Source organism: Heterocephalus glaber, unplaced genomic scaffold, assembly GCF_053883595.1.
Source record: "Heterocephalus glaber isolate CG9 unplaced genomic scaffold, H.glaber_assembly_v1.0 deba00001060, whole genome shotgun sequence".
Classification (NCBI taxonomy): Eukaryota; Metazoa; Chordata; class Mammalia; order Rodentia; family Bathyergidae; genus Heterocephalus; species Heterocephalus glaber.
This window is the reverse complement of record NW_028258185.1, coordinates 421,692-440,486: the sequence shown is the minus strand read 5'-3', so window position 1 is coordinate 440,486 and position 18,795 is coordinate 421,692. Positions and strand designations below refer to the sequence as shown.

The following is an 18,795-nucleotide window of genomic DNA, read 5'->3' as shown; positions in this document are numbered from 1 at the left end:
ATCCTGCCTCAGCCTGAGTGCTGGGATTACAGGCATGCACAACCATGCCTGGCTTGCTGATTTGTTTTCTAATTTAATCCAGGCCTTAGTTTGAGTTCCAGAGGTTCAATTCTGGTCAATTAATTTCTCTTGGAAAAAGTGACTTATGTTGATCAAACTTAAATGGTTGATTTACATATCTCTCTATAAAATATACAGTGCCCTAGACAGCTCTATTGGCTGATCAAAAAAGTTGAGTACTTTGGAAGGCAAATATGATAATCAGAAGCTTAGTGAACAAATAGAATTGGTGCTGGGTGTGGTGGCGCATGCCTGTGATCTCAGCACTCAGGAGGCTGAGGCAGATGGATCATCATGAGTTCCAGGCCAGCCTGAACTACATAGCAAGACTTTGTCTCAAAAAAACCCTAAAAGGGCCGGGGATTTAGCTCAGTGGTTCCATCAGCCTGCCTTACAAATCCAAGGTCCCAAGTTGGATCCCCAGTACCAAAAACAAAACAAAACAAAGAATTAGTTGGATAATTTTCACGACTAATAGAACTGCATCCATCTCCATTATAAAGATATAAGACATTCATTCATGTTGGCCAAACAAGATATCTTCTTCCCTAAATGTCACTGAAGAAAATACCAACGAATTTTGGGGGGTAGTTGGGGAGAGGATTCTTTACACTACCTCCTCGCTCCCCTTTCTATGAAGACAAGGTACAATTTAATTGATTGGGTTTCAGCTCTAGGCAAATTAATATAATTGATTCTGTTTATATCCCCTTCAGCCATGTTATTATAATTGATTGGGTTAGAGTTTGATTGTGTTAGTGCTCCGGCCATTTCACTTTAAGTGATTAGCTTGCTACAGCTTTAGGTATGTTGATAGAATTATGCTTTCCTGAAACCACGTCAGATAACTCACTGCTTCCAAAAATTGCTGATCTAATCCATTACACATTGGCTTTTCCTAATTTCACCTGTCATGCACAATATTTTGGTGCATTTTCCTTTCCTTTCCCTTCTCTTCTTTTCCTTTCCATTTTCTTTCTTTCTGCCCCCTCTCCCCCAGTACTGGGAATGGAACCCAGGGCCTTCAAACTGTGCTAAATCTTTTGGGACATTTTCTTTTTTTTTCTTTCTTTTTTTTGGTATTTTGGGGGTTTTTTGAGTCAGGGTCTACTATGTAGTTCAGGTTGGCCTTGAACTCACTTTGTAGCCAGGCTGGCCTCAAAATCAAGGCGATCCTCCTGTCTCAGCCTCCCAAGTGCTGGGATTACAGGCATGTGCCACCACACCTGACTTTTGGGGCATTTTCTAACTCTTCTTGTTTGTGTTCCCTATGCACTGAAGAACCGCAAAGGCACCTGTGCATGGTGGTACGTGCCTATAACTGAGGAAAGCTGAAGCGGGAGGATCACAAGTTTGAGTTCCATCAGGCCAATTTAGATCCTATCTCAAAAAAAAAAAAAAAAGGAAAGAACTGCAGTGCCAGCCTTGGTGATCTGTCTTTCATTTCTCTTCACACACAGCTGTCAAGTTAGTAGTCTTAAAATTGCTCCCATACAGCCTATAGAAGAGGAGAAAATGCTTAAAACTCATGTATCTGATAAAGGCCTAGTATCCAGTATACATTAAAAAGCAACAACTAAAGACAATCTAACCTAAAAATGGGCCAAGGACTTGAATAGACATTTTTCCCAGGAAGGTATGCAAATGAGCAACCACATGAAAAGATGGTAAAATCATTAGTCATTTGGGAAATGCAAATAGAAACCACAATGAGATACCACTTCATATCCACTGGATGGTGTTTAAAAAAAACAAAAACATACCGGGCATGGTCGTGCACACCTGTAATCCCAGCACTTGGGAAGCTGAGGCAGGAGGATTGCTGTGAGTTCAAGGACAGACTGAACTACACAGTGACACCCTGTCTGAAGAAAATCCAAAAAGAAGAAGCCAAACACAAAAGATCACATATTGTATGCTTCCATTTATTTGAAATGGCCACAGAGAGAGAAAGCACATTGGTAACTGCCTGAACTGGGTTGATGCAGAAGAAGGAGGGGAGGGACTGCTTTATGGATACACAGTTTTTTTGTTTGTTTGTTTGTTTGTTTTTTGGTACGGGGGATCGAACTGGGGTCCTTGAGCTTGAGCAGCAGGAGGCGAAACCACTGAGCTAAATTCCTGGCCTGGTACACAGTTTTCTTTATGGGTAATGAAAATATTTTGAAACTAGAGAGAGATAGTGGTTGTGGTTAGTTTTTACATGCATTTCACCTCAATGTAAAAAATTATTTCTCGGGCCAGGGATTTAGCTCAGTGGTTTCACTGCCTGCTGCACAAGCGCAAGGACCCAGAGTTCGATCCCTGGTACCAAAAACAAAAAATTATTTCTCTAATTTCATGCATGTTCTCAAAAGTGTTTAATGGTATTCAATTATATATAATAAATAACAATAGTAGACTAACAGTTTACACATATTATCTTACTTTATCTTCACTTTGGTAATGATTTTTTTTTTGGTACTGGGGATCGAACTCGGGACCTTGTGCTTGTGAGGCAGACAGCAGAACCACTGAGCTAAATCCCCAGCCCCATGATTTTTTTTCTTCCTTTTTTTCTGCCTTTTTCTTTTTCTTTGTGGTATCAAGGATTGAATCTAGGTCCTTGTGCATGCTGGGCAAGTGTTCTAGAGCTGAACTACAACTCTAGCTGGGTTTTTTTTGTTGGTGGTTTTTTGGTACTGGGGATCAAACTCGGGTCCCTCCGCTTTTGAGGCAGGTGGCAGAACCACTGAACTAAATCCCTGGCCTTTAGCTTTAAAAAAAAAAAAATTATATCGAGCTGGGTGTGGTGGTGCATGCCTGTAATCCCAGCACTTGGGAGGCTGAGGGAGGAGGATTGCCCTGAGTTCGAGGCCAGCTTGGGCTATACAAGTGAGTTCAAGTCCAGTCTGAACTACATAGCGAGACCCTTCGCTCCGAAAATTATCAGTTACTCCACAGAAAAGGAGTCAGTTACCCTGCATACCAATCACATCCCATTTTTCCTGCTGGGAGTCCTGGTAGAACATGTAGCTCTATTGGCGTAGGGTCTTCAGGCAGGACTGGCATGCAAGAGACTGTACTGCAAACCCAGAGCTATTGTGGGTAAGATCAAAGTTTTGGAGCCGAGGATTTAGCTCAGTGGTTCTGGCGCCTGCCTCTCAAGCGCAAGGTCCTGAGTTCGATCCCCGGTACCAAAAAAAAAAAAAGCATAATTACATTCTGCTCCAGGTAGATGAGCATGAGACAGATCATAGTTTTGGAACCAGATTTCTGCACTCAAATATATGGCTGCCAATTGATAGTCATATAGTTTTAAATAAATTATTTAACTGGTCCAGGTTTGTTTGTTGTGTTTTTTTTGAGACAAGATCTCATTATGTAGTTCACCTGACCTTGAACTCACTATGGTAGCCCAGGCTGGCCACAAATTCGCAGTGATCCTCCAGGCTCAGGCCCCCAAGTGCTGGGATTACAGGTGTGCGCCACCAGGCCCAGCTACCGGTCCAATTTCTGTAAACAGTGTGTAATAACCATCTACTTCATAAATTTTGTTTTGTTTTGAGACAGGGTCTCGTCTTGTAGCTCAGGCTGGGCTTGAACTCACTGTGATTCTCCTGCTTCACCGTCCTTTGTGGTGAGATTACAAGTGCACGCTCCCACGCCCGGCTTTGCTGTTTGTTTTTTAACAGATAGGGATCTTGCTATGTTGCCTATTGTTGGACCATCAACCAACCCACCACCCTCCACCCCACCCTGTAGCTGGGTCTACAGGGTGGGGTGGCATGCGCCACCATGCTCAGCTTCTCTATTAATTCTATACACTACTAGAGAACTCCAAGTGTAGAGGAAAGCCAAACTTCATAAAAAAAAAAAATGAAAAGAAAAGAAAAAAAAGAAAAACCTCCTCCCTATTGTGAAATCCCAGCATTCAGTAAACTTCTCCCTTTTTTTTATGTTTTGTTTTTTCATTTTGCAACATTTTGTCCTTGCAGGAAAACCACAGGTTCTACTACTCCCTATACCGGCAGAACACACCTATTCTAGTCTCTTGTTTTGTTTTTTTTGGTACCAGGGATCGAACTTGGGACCTTGTGCTTGCCAGGCAGGCTCCGGAACCACTGAGCTAAATCCCTGGCCCTATTCTAGTCTCTTTAGCCCTTTCCCTTCATATACTCTTTTCTCTGGTCTCCAAAGCTCTAACATTCTGTTTCACCGTGAGCCAAGGGAAAAATACCTTCAGAGGCCCAGGGGTTTAGCTCAGTGGCGCCGCGCTTGCCTGCAAGCTCAAGGTCCTGAGTTGGATCGGTACCAGGAAAACAAAACACAACAAAAACAAACCTTCAGAAACTCACTGGAGTTTATTAAGGTGGGGCACACCTGTAATCCCAGCCCTCGGGAGGCTGAGATAGGAGGATAGGAGGATCCGGATCTGGCAAGTTCGATGCCATCCCGGACTACAGAGTGAGACCCTGTCACAAACAAACAAACTCACTGGTTTCCTACCCATCCCTGAGTCCAGCAAAACCTAGAAATACACTATGGGGAGCTTGTTCATGTGACAACCAACTCCTGGAGGTCTTGGGTTGTTTAACGCGCTGCGCATCTCTTGGCTCTAACTCCACTGTCTTACATTTTCTGTTAGAATGCTGGAGTGACCTGAGGATGTCTGACAGCAGAGCTAGCTGTTTGCCACAGCAGCCGCCGGTATCAGGAGGACCTAGCGGGGGCGCTGGGAATAGGGATTAGGTAGGATTAGGTAGGATTTCGTCCAGAAAAACCAAAGGCTAAGGAGACATAGCGCCCCCTAAAGGGAGTGCGCCTTAAAGCCACTAAACCAGGCCATTGCTTTCACGTGCCTTCCGCCCTACCAATTGAAAATTAACAAGAGCGTCCTCTGTTCTCCATGGAAACAGTCCCGCCCCACTGAGGCTCTGGTCCCATTCAGTCGTGAGGTTTAGCACTTTATTGAGTGTGTAAACCGACAATCAAATGCCTGTGCCACCTGGGTGGACACTTTGCTTCCGCTAAGCAAGGTAGTACACTAATTGGTCAGTACAGCAATGGCTGACTTGTCATTATCCAATGATCCTTATATTGGGCGGGGTCTAATGAGGACTCAGGACCAATCAGCGGTGGCGTTGCTTTTGCGGCTCCACGTCTGCACCAGCTGCGGGGCAAGATGGAGGCGGTGATTTTGGTAGGAGCTGGAGGGGTAGTGGAGGTGCTGCGGTGCACAGAGGGGCTGGGAATCAGGGTTCAGACAACTGGGAGGGGGAGAAAGGGGAGTTCCGGGTAATCCTCGGGAACCGAAGGCTCAACGGGCCAGTAGAATCAGTGTGTGGCCTAGTGCGGGACCCAAAGCCGTGGTTTAGATTAGGAAGCGCTGCCGGACCGAGGCAGTCAGAGTTGAGGGGAACAAAAGCTGTCCCTAGGAACCTTAGGGTCCTAAGTGCACGGGATCGGGTTCCTTCAGGGTCCCCCTGGTTCTTAGCATTAGGGATGGTATCCTGATTTGGATTTCTCCAAACATCCATACTCCAAATTGTAAAAAAAAAACAAACCAGAATACAGATGTTTGTCATCATAGACTTCTTACTTTAGTTTCAGAATTTGGTTTTTCATTGATAATTCCCTGTCAGTCTCCTTCAAAAAACTATTTTCTCTCCTGGTTTCCTGGTCATGTCTTATATAGGTCTGTCGTAGAGAATAAGCATTCCATCAAAGTTCTGGAATACCTGATAGAATTATTACGAATTGTGGAATATTTTCCACACTCGTGGTTCTCTTCTTTTCTGTTAGACTTTGGGAATTCTTACTATAGGATCAATGATGCTGATGTCCCCCTCTCTAGTTAGATGAGAACGTGGTGACTAATAGGGTGTATTAGCTTTCTTGTCCATATGGTCCTCTTCTGCTTGTTCATATAAAAGTACTTATTACCTCCTCTTTTGTTTTGAGACAGGGACTCACTGTGTAGTTTGGGCTGAACTTGAACTTGCTATGTAGCCTAGGTTGGCCTTGAACTTGCAGGGATACTCCTGCCTCAGCCTTCCAAGTGCTGAGATTATAGGTGTGCACCACCTTGCCCGGCATTACTTCTTTAGAACTGGACCAGAATATTTCTTTCAAAAGTGCCCTGTTTAGTTTTTTGAAAGGCAGTGTGTGTGTGCGTGTGTGTGTGTGTGTGTGTGTGTCTGTCTGTCTGTCTGTCTGTAAATGGATGAATTAACTTACAGCCTCCTTTCTTACCTTGAACTTTAGGCCTTTTTTTTTTTTTTGGTGTTGGTGTTGGTGGTGTTACAGAGTGAACCCAGAGCCTTTGCACTGAGTTACATCCCCAACCCTTTGAGATAGTCTTGCTAAGTTGCCCAGGCTGGGCTGTAACTTGGAATCCTCTTAATTCAGCCTCACAGAGTGCTAGGATTACAGGCATGAACGACCACTCCTGGCTCTTGGCCTCTTTCCACAGAAGCTTTTTTGTCTTTTATTTTCCTTCAGATTTCATACATGTACACATTCAGATACTCATTGGTAAAAGGAAAGAATAGGTTTTGATTTCTTTTTTTCAAAATATTCAAGAAATTGGGATGTTGGTGGCGAACACCAGTGATCCCAGCACTCCGGAGGCTGAGGCAGGAGGATCACCAGGAGTTCAAGGCCAGCCTGGACTACATAGTGAACCCTGCCTCAAAAAAACAAAAAGGGCTGGGGATTTAGCTCAGTGGTTTCGCCGCCTGCTGCACAAGCACAAGGATCCAAGTTCGATCCCCAGTACCAAAAAAAAAGTAAAAAACCAAAAAAATCAGAGAATTCTTTCTCATCATGTGGGTTGATCAACCATAAGTAAAAAGCTTCAAATCTGAGTAGTTTTAAATATTTTCTATACCAAACAATTTACAAGTTTTGTCTTTTGGGGGTTTTTTTCCCCCTAGTGTGGAAAGAGCTCTATTTCCAGACCTTTTTTTATTTTTTATTTTGAGGTAGGGTCTAAATTGCCCAGACTGGCCTTGAACTCAGGCTTGTCTGAATCTTCCTAACTCAGCCTTCCAAGTAGCTGGGATTACAGGTTTGTGACACTGTACCCTACTATGAGTATTCTTTCTGGGCTTTGTTTTTGTTTTTGAGACAGGGTCTGGCTATATAGTTCAGGCTGGCTTTAAACTCACTATGTAGCCCAGGCTGGTCTCAAACTCTCACTGATCCTCCTTCCTCAGAGTGCTGGGATTACAGGTGTGGGCCAGCATGCTTGGCTTTTTTTTCACTTTTTATTTTTAGAGTCTTTCTAAGTCACTGAGTTACCTAGGCTGGACTTGAACTTGAACTCCTTTTGCCTCAGCCTCCCAGGGTGCTGTGCTACCATGCCTGGCCAACAGATTTTTTTTTCTCTCTTTAATTTCATTTAGATCCCCCAATTAAGAATGCTTGTAAAGGGCCAGGGATTTAGTCCAGTGGTTCTGATGCCTGCCTTGAAAGCGCAAGGTCCCAAGTTCGATCCCCGATACCAAAAAAGAATGCACTGCACGTATCTTTCCCACCATTTCAGCCTTTCTTGGTTGGACTTCTGTGAGAGCATGAAGCCCCGCTGTCCTAACAGTATTCACTGTGTAGAATGGATCAGCTCTTTGTGGCATTAGCCTGTGCCAGCCTTCGAAGAAAATGAATATTTAAAAATTCTATATTCAGTGGTTGAGGTGAGGAACCTTAGTTGAGAATCCGATGATCTTTCCTAAGTCTTTATTCCTCCTCTCACTGTCCTCACACACTGGCCCACTGAACTCACTGCTGCTGTTCCTCATTCCCTCAGCCTCCGAATTCATCTGCTCAGCATCATCTCCTGGTTCTTAAGCTTTCAGTCTTCATTATGAGAAGAACAAGGAATCCTTGGACCTCACCTTAGATCTCTAACTGAGCTAAAGACTTTACTGTACTTGAATCTTACTTAACAAGCCACTCCTTAGGGAGTGCAGACTCCTCCAGTTCTTTTAAGTTTCCTTCTTTTGGATTTCTGTTTGCTGGTTTGTCTGGAATTTGGGAAATCTAATGAAGGGCAGTGTTGCAAGAAGGGATCAAGAGGAAACACCAGTCAAAACTGGCTTTAGGGCCGGGGATTTAGCTCAGTGGTTCCTCCGCCTGCCTCGAAAGCAGAAGGACCCGAGTTTGATCCCCGGTACCAAAAAAAAAAAACCAACAAAAAACAAAACAAACAAACAAAAAACTGGCTTTAATAGGGGATTTTTGGTTTTGGCAGTAGTGGGGATCGAATCTAGGGAGAGCTCAGCTCCAGCTCCAGCTGTAGCCCTTTCTATTTTATTTTGAGACAGAATCTTGCTAAATTGCCCAGGATCCTCCTGCCTCAGCTTCCTACGAGGGATTATCCCACTAGGATTATAGGGCTGTGCCACCATGTTCAGTGGGATATTTTGTCTAATTGTTTTTTGGGGGGTTTTTTGGTACCAGGGATTTTACTCTTTGTGCTTGCAGGGCAGACAGCGGTGTCTAATTGTTTTTTGAGACATTCTCACTACGTAGTTCAGGGTGGACTTGAACTCCTTGGGATCTTCCTGCCTCCCAAGTAGTGCTGGGATTAAGCAGGGATTGTACCAATGACCACCATGCTGGTTCAGTGGGAATTTTTAAATAACAATAGGTTCCCTTCATTTAGGTACTTTTTCTTTTTTGGAAAGAGGTTCTCACTATAAAGTTCAGGCTGGCCTAGAATTTACTGTAAAGCCCAGGCTGGCCTTGAACTCTCAGTAATCTTCCTGCCTCAGCTTTCCAAGTGTGGGGATCATATTTCTTTCTTGAATTAAGTAATTCAGCCTTTAATTTTAAGCAGATTTTTCTACTCTTTCTCAATTCTCCTTGCAGTCTCTAAGGCAAGAGGCCCTTTATTCCCCTAATGCTTAATAACACTAGTGCTCTCAGGTTGTGTCTTTGGACTCAGCTCCCTTTCTCCTGCTGTTTCTCCCTTTTTAAACTGTGAATGAATTTCTGCAGGTCACCATTCTCTGTTAATAACCTATGGGCTCTTAAAGATGATTCCTTACTCTTCCTTTCTCCTCTACTGATTTCTCCCCTCAAAGCAGAATTACTCTAGCAGTTTAGATTCTTAAATCTTTCTTTGTACGTAGTTTTCATTTTTCCTAGTCCTCTGGATTCCTTCTCTCTCTCTCTTTCTCTTTTTCTTTCTTTTTCTGGACTCACTTTCTGAGGAGCACTTTTCCAGAGCTTCACAGTCTAGCTTTCTATTTCTGTTCTTTCTCTCTAATAATGTGTCATCCTGAAACAATGACAGAATCCCAGTTTCCAAGCTTCATTCAAAAATCACGCCATCCAAAGTGTAGGAAGAGGCCGCATTTGTGGCTGGAGGAGGGAACTAGGCTGAATACGTCAGTGACTCTTAAAGGCTGATATTGCTCCACGGCCTTTGCTTCCTGAATCATCTTAATGGGGCTTTTGTTAAATTCCTTTGGCACTAACAGTAGAGGTGCTTGGCCCGAGTGCCCCCCCCCTTTGGTCAAAGGTATCAATTACATTAAGCCCCCAAGCACTCCCATCTCACTCCTGGCAGTCCCCTGTGCCCCTCTCCCAGCTGCGTCCTTGCCGGTGCCTGGCCCCTGCATTTCGTTAGGAGAAACAATCTCGCTGCACTGTGGAGATATATTTCTCAGCCAGGGCTCCAGCAGTGCCAGCGCTGCTCCCGGTGAGGTCTCTGGCAGCCATAAAAATTTTTATTGTGATTATGTTGGTGTCGGGGTGTCCATCTGGGTTATTGCACACCTAGTTTAATTGATTGAAGTTTAATTTATTGACACTTCAAATTAAATGATCAGAATAAACTGTGCTGTTACTCTGGCCGGCTTGTTTTAATGGTTGATTGCTGGAAGCAGACCTTGGCTTGAACTAAAACCCCCAAAGAGCAATTGACGCTGCTTCTAACTCTCCCCATGTCTTGCCCTCCAAGAAGACCTCGTTATAGATTTCCGACGTATTTATATATATTTTTTCCCTCTCCTTCACAGTGGTGGGAAAGAGTTGGTCCCTGGCAAGGTATAAATTATATCAGAGGTCTAGGGGAGCTGTCACTTGGTCAAAAGAGGAGGAGGGGGCTCCTATGTGAAGAAAACTAGACCCTTGAGAAACCCGTCCTCCCTGGGTGGCAGAAGATGAATGCAGTTATCCAGATATTTGAGGGAACCTAGGGGCAGGGTTAGGGTCTTTTTCATCTAGATACTCGTGCTGTTTCTTATGTTACTCCACTGACATGACTTGGTTAGAGTCGGGATGTCAACAAGAAAACTAGTGGGAAAGGGGACTAGAGGAGACAAATAAAATATAGGACAGGAGTGAGGCAGGGAGCCCGAGCCTGCAGTCGTAGCTGCTCGGGAAGTTGAGGCAGGAGGATTCCAAATTTGAGGCCAGCCTGAGCAAAATAATAGCAAGACCCCCATCTCAGACAAAGAAAAAAAAAATATGGTGGAACAAGAAAAAAGAACCAGTACCTGTCTGCCTGGGCATGGTGTCACATGCCTGTCCCAGCACTCGGGAGGCCAAAGCTGGAGGATCACTGCAAGTTTGAGTTCAGCCTGGGCTACATAGTGAGTTCAAGGCCAGCCTGAACTACATAAGGAGACCCTGTCTTAAAAAAAAAAAAGACTCAGCACCTGCCTCCCTACTTACACTGAAGTAATTAGGGAGAGCAAAGGCAGAGTAGAATGCCCACTGGGCAGCTAACAAAGATGGTCAGGAGATTGAGTCCGTGCATATTATGAGATGCCTTGCTGGCGAGAGCCTTCTCTCAGTTTGTCTCCTTAATTTCTGGGCAGCATGTTTTTCTGTCACATCAATTTATTAGAGGATCTCCCCTGTTAGATGCCCCAGCTGTGTCACCTCTGCTGGTGTTTGACCACCCCTAGCTCTTCAGGAAGTCCTTTCTGTTGTGTAACATCCACTGCAGATGAACCACGTCTCCCTCCTTTTCCCTCCTTGCTGTTGTTGTGAAGTCTCCATCCACAGCGAGTAGGTCCAGGTAGCTCTGCTAACCAGTTTTATCTAACTCCTTTCCTATTGTGTAGTTTTTAGGAGGAGACTGAAACCAGAGAGGAGAGCGATTTGGCCCCAAGCTGACTGGGGATGGCTTTTCAGAGTCCATCTTTTTGTTTTCAGAAGCAGTTGGGCAGGGGGCATAAATCATGATATGAATTATGACCAAGGATCTATGGAGTGTATCTAGCCCTGTTTGATTTTTTTTCTTTTGGTGAGTTGTATTTAAGTGAGGGCTTCTTAATTTCCAAACTGGGATGGCAGGAAGTTCTTCCATTACTCTCAGGCCTCAGGTGTGGAACACAGTCTGATTTCAGCCTTTTCAAAAGTTTGTCTTTTCAGCAGTGCTGCATCCACCCTCATTTCTGTGAATCATTTGCTTCCATGACAGTTGAAGAATTAGGGACTATGTCACTTCTGGGCAGAAAATTCTCTAGTGTACTGACTTGGAGTTTTAAGAAAGGACCTGGTAGACGTGGTGACGCACGCCTGTGATCTCAGCACTTGGGAGCTGAGGCAGGAGGATTGCATGAGTTTGAGGCCATGAACTGCATAGAGAGACCCTGTCTCAACAAATACATAAATAAATATATGAAAATGAAGGGCTTGAAGCTGGGCATGGTGGCACACATCCATAACCTATAATATCAGCACTGTGGGAGGCTGAGGTAGGAGGATCGAAAGTTCAAGCCCAGCCTGGGTGACTTAATGGCTCAGTGAGACCCTGTTTCAAAATAAAAAAGGGCGGAGGGCAGGCATGATGGCAGACACACCTGTAATTTCAGTACCTGCGAAGCTGAGGCAGGAGGACCTCCATGAGTTTGAGGCCAACCTGGGCTACATGGTGAGATCAAGGCCAATGTGGACTACATAGTGAGACCCTATCTCAAAATTTTAAAAAAAGGGCTGGGATATAGCTTAGTGCAGAAGCCTTGGGTTCAATTCCTAGTACGGGGTGTGTGTGTGTGGGGGGGTAGGAACAGAGACTGAATTCTTGAGGAGCTTGAGGCTTGCTCAGCTTTATCCTGCCCATCTCAGTCATCACATTCAGCTGGGGAAGGAATGGGTGTGGTGCTAACCTTTACTCCCCCTGCTGGCTGTGTTCATTTTCTCAGCTATATGTATTAATTTGTAAAGGCCACACATATTTATTGAAGTCATTAATTTGCATGAGGCAAAGAAGGGCTAATTGATAAAAGAATTACTCATTTCCCCATTTTTCCTCCCCCTCCACGTTATCTTCAGAGAGAAACTGATTTTATTCAACTCAAGTCTGTGAACTCCTTGAAATCATAATAATTTGTGAATGTGTATTTTGCTGGACACAGCTCCAGAGATTTCATCAGCTTATCAAAGAGGTCTGCTGTAACTCAAAAAAGATATTAACCTTCACTGATCTAGGTCAGACTTCTCCTTTCTCCCAGAGAAAGCTGAGACTCAGAGAAAGGGAGAGTTGGAGTTAATGGTTTATCAAGAATATAAAACCAAGGATTGAGGGGGTTCAGAGGCATCTCCTGATGGCAGAATGATTGGTGACTGCACTTTCAACATTGTGTATCTGAAGGACCTGAAGCTGGGCATAGTGGCACACGCCCATAACCGGTAATCCCAGCACCGTGGGAAGCTGAGGCAGGAGGATCGAAAGTTCAAGCCCAGCCTGGGTAACTTGGCTCAGTGAAACCCTGTCTCAGAATAAAAAAGGGCAGGGGCCGGGTGTGGTCACACACGCATTCAAGATCCCAGCACCTGGAAGGCTGGATTTTGCTGGACTCAGCTCCTGCTTTGGGTAGGAAGATTCTTTTCTAGGCGTCTCCACCTGCCATTACTTCTCCCTAAGACATATGTTCAGTTTCCTCTCTCTGACCAAGATTTGGTCTCATGTCACCTGGGTGATCTGTCACACCTGTGGCTCCTGTTCTTTCCTGAGCTGTGCTTTTTTCTTTTCAGTGCTGACAGTCAAACTCGGCCTTGTGCATGCTTGGATGCACTCTTATCCTGAGCCTCCCCTCCAGTCCCTGAGCTGTGCTTCTTGCATCTGCTCATCCTTGATAAAGCCACTTAGCTGGGTTTTTTTTTCATCTGAAGCCCATAGCTTATGGCTAGCAAATTGGAATCCTCAGCCCCAGAGAAGCTTTTAATTAAAAAAAAAAAATTGGCAGAATCAGGAAACACAATACCTGCTTAGCAGTGCAGAGCTGGGAGAGGTATCTAGGAGTTTCTCCTTTTAGTGTTGTGGGGCAGGGGCAACTGAGAGTTGGCCCTAGGGCCTCACACATGCTAGGGAAGTGCTCTACAACTCACTGTAGTTCCCATCCCTTGTTGTCTGATTAATTTTATTTTGAAACAAGATCTTTTGCTAAATTGACCAGGCCGACCTTGAACTCGGGACCCTCCTGCCTTAGCCTCCTGAAAAACTGGGATTACAAGTGTGCGACATCATGGTTGGCACCTCCTAGTTTTTACTGTCTTGGTTTTACTTTATAAATAGGATTGAAAGAAGAGCATCTTGTTGTAGTTTCTAATTGTCAAGACCTATTGCTAAACCAAGATGCTCCTCAATCGGATTTTTATTTGTGTTCTTTCAGCTCTGTGGATAACACCTTCTAATTCTATAAAGGCTTCTTGGTTTTTTCCCCCCAAAGAATAAAATAGTTATAGCCCCCAAATACTCTGTTTACCTGCTCTAAACACTATTCAGTATTTTGTAGAACACTGCAATCTTATCCCAGAGTTGTCTCATAAATGTATTGTAAACAGACTTAATTTTGTTTGTTTGTTTGTTTTTGAGACCCTATCTCTATAAGTTTCACTTAAAAGATACACAAATAGAGGGCCGGGGATTTAGCTCAGTGGTTTTGCTGCCTGCTGCACAAGCGCAAGGACCTAAGTTCGATCCCTGGTACCCCCCCCCCCCAAAAGATACACAAATAGAAAGCTTTCATCCAGAGCTGCCTTTTTATTTTTGCTGACTATAATCTGAGGCAGCTGCAGGTCATCCAGAAGCCCCACAGGGGGCAGCACTAGAAATGGCTCTCCACTGGTCCTCTTCTGCAAGGGAGGAGCCCTGGGAGATGATGTTTTTCACCAGGCTTCACAGACCCCTGATTGAGATCAGACTTTTGTAGCAGTCTAGATGCTTGTTTGGTGGTGTCTTAGCCATCCTGAGGAGTGCATTCTAGTTTTCTTGATAATAAAACATACATGAAATTTTGTCCAAGCTGTACCTCCTCCTACAAGCCAGCCTGCCCATACCTCATGTCCAGGTGCCCTTAGCATTTGAGGTGAAGTTCTGTTATACACTTAGGCTGTGGCTCTCTGAAAGTCAGTGCATCACAGAACTTTGTCTCGAAAGCTTTCTCGCAGCTACCCATTTGGGAAGTGGGAGGGAAGAATAGACCTTTTAAATCTTTTGAATATGGCCCTAAGCTTGTAGGGTCTTTCTTAATAATCAACCTGTAATGTGTTACAAGGTCAAGCTAGTCCATTGTCCAGGAAGCCTATTTCCTAATTTTTTTGTGCTGGGGATCGAACTTAGGATCTTGCATTTGCAAGGCAGGCAGCGGAACCACTGAGCTAAATCCCCAGCCTCTAAGGAAGCCTATTTCTCAGTAGCTGGGAGTTATTTATAAACTTGCCCTTTGCAAAAACTTAAAATGAAATTACATTACCAGAGTAATGGCTTCTGGGGCTTTAAACTGGCTGCTTTTATAGCATGAGGGGCACTCCAGGCTCTCCCCACTCCCAAGAGGAAAAGCCCCAGACTGAAGTGGACCCAGCTGCAGTCAGAAGGTGGCAGGAGAAGGAGAGGAGAAGCTGTTGGCTGCAGTGGTAGCAGAGTGGGGCATTTAGCTCATGCCTAGTTGTTCTCCTTAGGAAGTGTGAAGAGGCCAGCCTTTGCTGTAATACCATCTTTGCTTTTCCACAGCTCAGAGACATCAATTCTGGTCTTTCTCCTTGCCTCCCTCAGCCTGTCTTTTTTCCTACCCAGGAAGACCAGTGCTCTGGGTTTTTGTTGTTGTTTCCCAGTATTGGGAATTGAACCCAGGGACTTTGCACTGAGCTATATCTCCAGTCTAGCCCTTTTTTAAAAAAAAAAACATTTGAGGCAGCTCTCCCGGCCTTGTTGCCCAAGTTGGACTGGAAGTTATGGTCCTCCTGCCTCAGCCTCCCAAAGTGCTGGGATTACATGCATGGACCACCACACTTGGCTTTTGTTTCTTTTCATCTTCTAGGAAGCCAATGACAAGAGCCAGGAGCAGAATCCAGAGATGTTTCTTTTTTGTCTGCACGGCTGTTAGGCACACATACCATCTTGGTCACTAGAACATTGGCTCCCCCAGTTGGTTGGTAGCCATTAGAGCTTTTCTTTTCTTTTCTTTTTTTTTTGCAGTACCAGGGATCGAACTCAGGACCTTGTACTTGCAAGGCAGGCAACAGCGCCACTGAGCTAAGTCCCTGGCCCAGCTTTTCTTTTCTTTAGGTTCCTGTTCTTTCTAGGGATGCCAGACTGGCTGGAAAAACTGGTCACTGTTGCCAGATCCAGATTAAACCAGTGGGGTATTCCCTAAGGTTGCTGTGAATGTGGGTAGAGGGACAAAACCAAGGATTTCCAGGGAGAAGGTAGTAGAAAAAATTATTTCTTCTAAATTTCCATTCATTTGGATCTTTTTTCCTCCTTTAAGGAAACTCACTCCTGTTGGTGTCTCCCCTTTAATAAATTGAGACCCGAGTTGCTGTAAAACTGAGCCGGCTTTATGGGAAGATCTTTATTTTAAGAATTCTTTTTATTAGTACATGTTTTGCAGTACATTCATAATGATCACATGTATCGTGGGGAGTTGGTTCGTGTACAGAACACATCTTAATTCTTTTTATATAGGACAATCTTTCTGTGAGGAACTAGGAATTAGGAAGTCTGTTTCTGTTTATGAACTTTTGGACTAGATTCTAGAGGACTTTCCTCTGCTTGACAACAGAGTTCCTTATTTGGAGAGGGGAGTTCTTTCTGCCCTGTTTATTCAGAGTGCAGTGTATACAGGGTGCCCACTCTGAGGGATGTATTGGAGGAGAGGTATGGTTGGTAGAAATATCATCCAAAATGGTCACATTAGAAAGTCTACTTAGGTGTGGAAATCTAATGATTACAGGTCCCCTAAATACTTACTACATCAAGAGATTTTACCTTATTCTCATACTTCTTATTTTCTTGATTATTGAACATATATTGAGAGTTTAGTATGTGTCAGACATTGTTCTGGACACTCGAGTTATATCAGTGTGCAAAACACAAAAATTGCTGCCCCCAAGAATCCAAGTGGGGAAAGCTTATGTTCTTCATTGCCCTGTCAAAAGACTGAGTTCTCTTTATTCCCATTCTTAATCCCCATTCCCCCCTCCTGAGTTAGGATCCATTTTTCCATTTACCTTCTGAAGTCTCATGGGCCAGTTTACCTTTGTACATCCTGGCAATGATTCTTTCCTCTTCACCCTGGGATCTTTGTTAAACACGTTCTAGGAAGAATATCTTTGGCTCCTTTGAGGACTATGAGTTTCCTAAGTAAGGCCAGGAGCAAGGTAGCTGAGCGACAGTCTTGTCTTACAGCACAGGCGACGCCATGGTGAGTAGTGATGATTATAAAGTCAAGGAATGTGAAGTGGCAGACACCTTCCACCCATAAATCACTATCCCCATCTTTTTTTTTTTTAATTTAAATTTTCTGAGACAAGGTCTTGCTCTATATAGTTCAGGCTGGCCTTCAACTCACTGTGCAGCCCAGGCTGGCCTCGAACTTGCAGCATTCCTCCTGCCTCAGCCTCCTGAGTGCTGGGATTACAGGTATGCACCACCACACCCAGGCCCCTGTCTTATTTTCCCTTTCATAGTTATCTGGTTCCCTAGAAGCAAACCAGAATAGAGGAGGGGGAGCAACAGGCCACTGCTATTTTTGCAAAGTCATATGTTTACAGTTGAGAAGGGAATTAATTATAACTATTCCTTTATGTGTAGCTGTGATTCCTTTACAGTAGCCAGTATCTTCAGTTTGAGTTCTTTTTTTTTTTTTGGCTAGGGATTGAACCCAGGGCTTTGGACATGCTAAGTATCCACTGTAACCCTGAGCTATATCCCCACCCCTCAGAAAAAGCCCCTCCTGATTACTATCTCCATGACCCAGAGTGTTTCTCAAATCTTCTCATGATCTGGTCCTACCAGTTTAAGTGGTAGTGATTAGGGCATAGTGGAGGAATTATGCTTCATAGCAGTTTGGGGATGATGTCTTTCTTTCTGGGCTGCACTGAGTAGTGGTGCGTGTGTCCATGTGCTTGCAAACACTCATTTCCTTCTGCTCACTGTGTGGCTGGTGTAGGGAAGCTTTGCTTTATGGCTCTGCATTGCTACTGCATTGGGACTGCAGAAACTTCCAAGTATGCTGAAGCATTCACCCCTGTTTTCAGATGGCCTTGTGCAGTGCCTATTAATCTGGTCACACCCCATACCCACCTGTGCATGGGAAATCAGGGATGGAGGATAATTTGGAAAATAACTATAACAAATATTTGGAAATAACAGTTTGACCTACCTTGATTAAGCCCTCTGTGAGTCAGAGACAGTGTTTCTCTGGTACTGCTTTGGAGTCCTTTGTTGAAATGTTCCCTCCCTCAGTGCAGTTCACTTACTAGTTGATCATTCTCAGTGGGCAATGTCCAAATATGACTGTGTTGGGGTAGGGAAATACAGAAGCACCTCCAACCCCTTGTAACCCCAGTGGGTCTAGGGGAAGAAGGTATCTGGCTTATCTGTGGCTGGGGGCACCTTCAGAACTAAAGATTCATTCCTGTCTCCTCAGGAACCCTCCCTGTATACTGTCAAAGCCATCCTGATTCTGGACAATGATGGAGATCGACTTTTTGCCAAGGTGAGAGTCCCTTTCAGATTTGTTTAGGAGCAGAACAAAAACATTCTAAGGTTTGAATTTTATTTTATTTTTTAGAAAGCTGTCTTTTTGTTTTTTCCCATGCTGGGGATTGAACCCAGGACTGTGTGCATGGTAGACAAGTGCTGTACCACTGAGCTACACCCCTGCCTCTAAGGTCTGACTTTTAAAACTGGGCCTATTAACTCATACTCTTCAATAGTATAATTTAGAAAATTCTTCCATCTTTTCTTTCTTTATGGTGACCTGCCACTGAACTAATCCCCAGCCCAAGGATTCTTCTGTATTATCTAAGCGACTCCAGAGAAAACTTGTGTGTCTTTTCCCATGCTAGAGATTGAACCCTAGGCCGTCACTGACATACCCCCAGCCCTTACTTACTTACTTATTTTGATAGCAAAGTTTTACATTTATTAAAGGCAGGGGAAAACAAAAAACAAAAAACAGGCTTTGCAGAGCAAGTCTGGGCCAAGTAAAAGTAGGAGAAAAAAAGTACACCGTAAAGCATGAGGGTGGGCGGCTGTGAAGAGACATGATAGCCTTTCTTTCTCTCGTTCTCTCTCTTTCTTATTTTGGTTTTCTTGAGACCAAGGTCTCACCATTCAGTCCAGGCTGGTCTTAAACTCACTATGTAGCCCAGGCTGGCCTGGAACTTGTGGCAATCCTCCTGCCTCAGCCTCCTCAAGTGCTGGGACTACAGATATGCGCCACCACACTGGGCTTTACGTTTCCTTTTTTATTTTTGGTACCTGGGATCGAACTCAGGACCTTACAC

The 18,795-nt window shown here is 44.3% G+C and overlaps 1 protein-coding gene across 1 annotated transcript in view; it reads left to right on the top strand.

Annotated features, from left to right (window-relative positions):
• Window positions 1–5,145: 5,145 nt before the first annotated feature.
• The window catches only part of Copz1 (coat protein complex I subunit zeta 1), a 23,287-nt gene continuing 9,637 nt past the window's right edge, over window positions 5,146–18,795 (top strand). Inside the window, exons 1-2 of the mRNA XM_004872794.4 lie at window positions 5,146–5,242; window positions 17,934–18,002. Coding sequence (XP_004872851.1) covers window positions 5,225–5,242; window positions 17,934–18,002 — 87 coding nt within the window. The 5' untranslated portion in view covers window positions 5,146–5,224. The remainder of the gene's footprint in view (window positions 5,243–17,933; window positions 18,003–18,795) is intronic.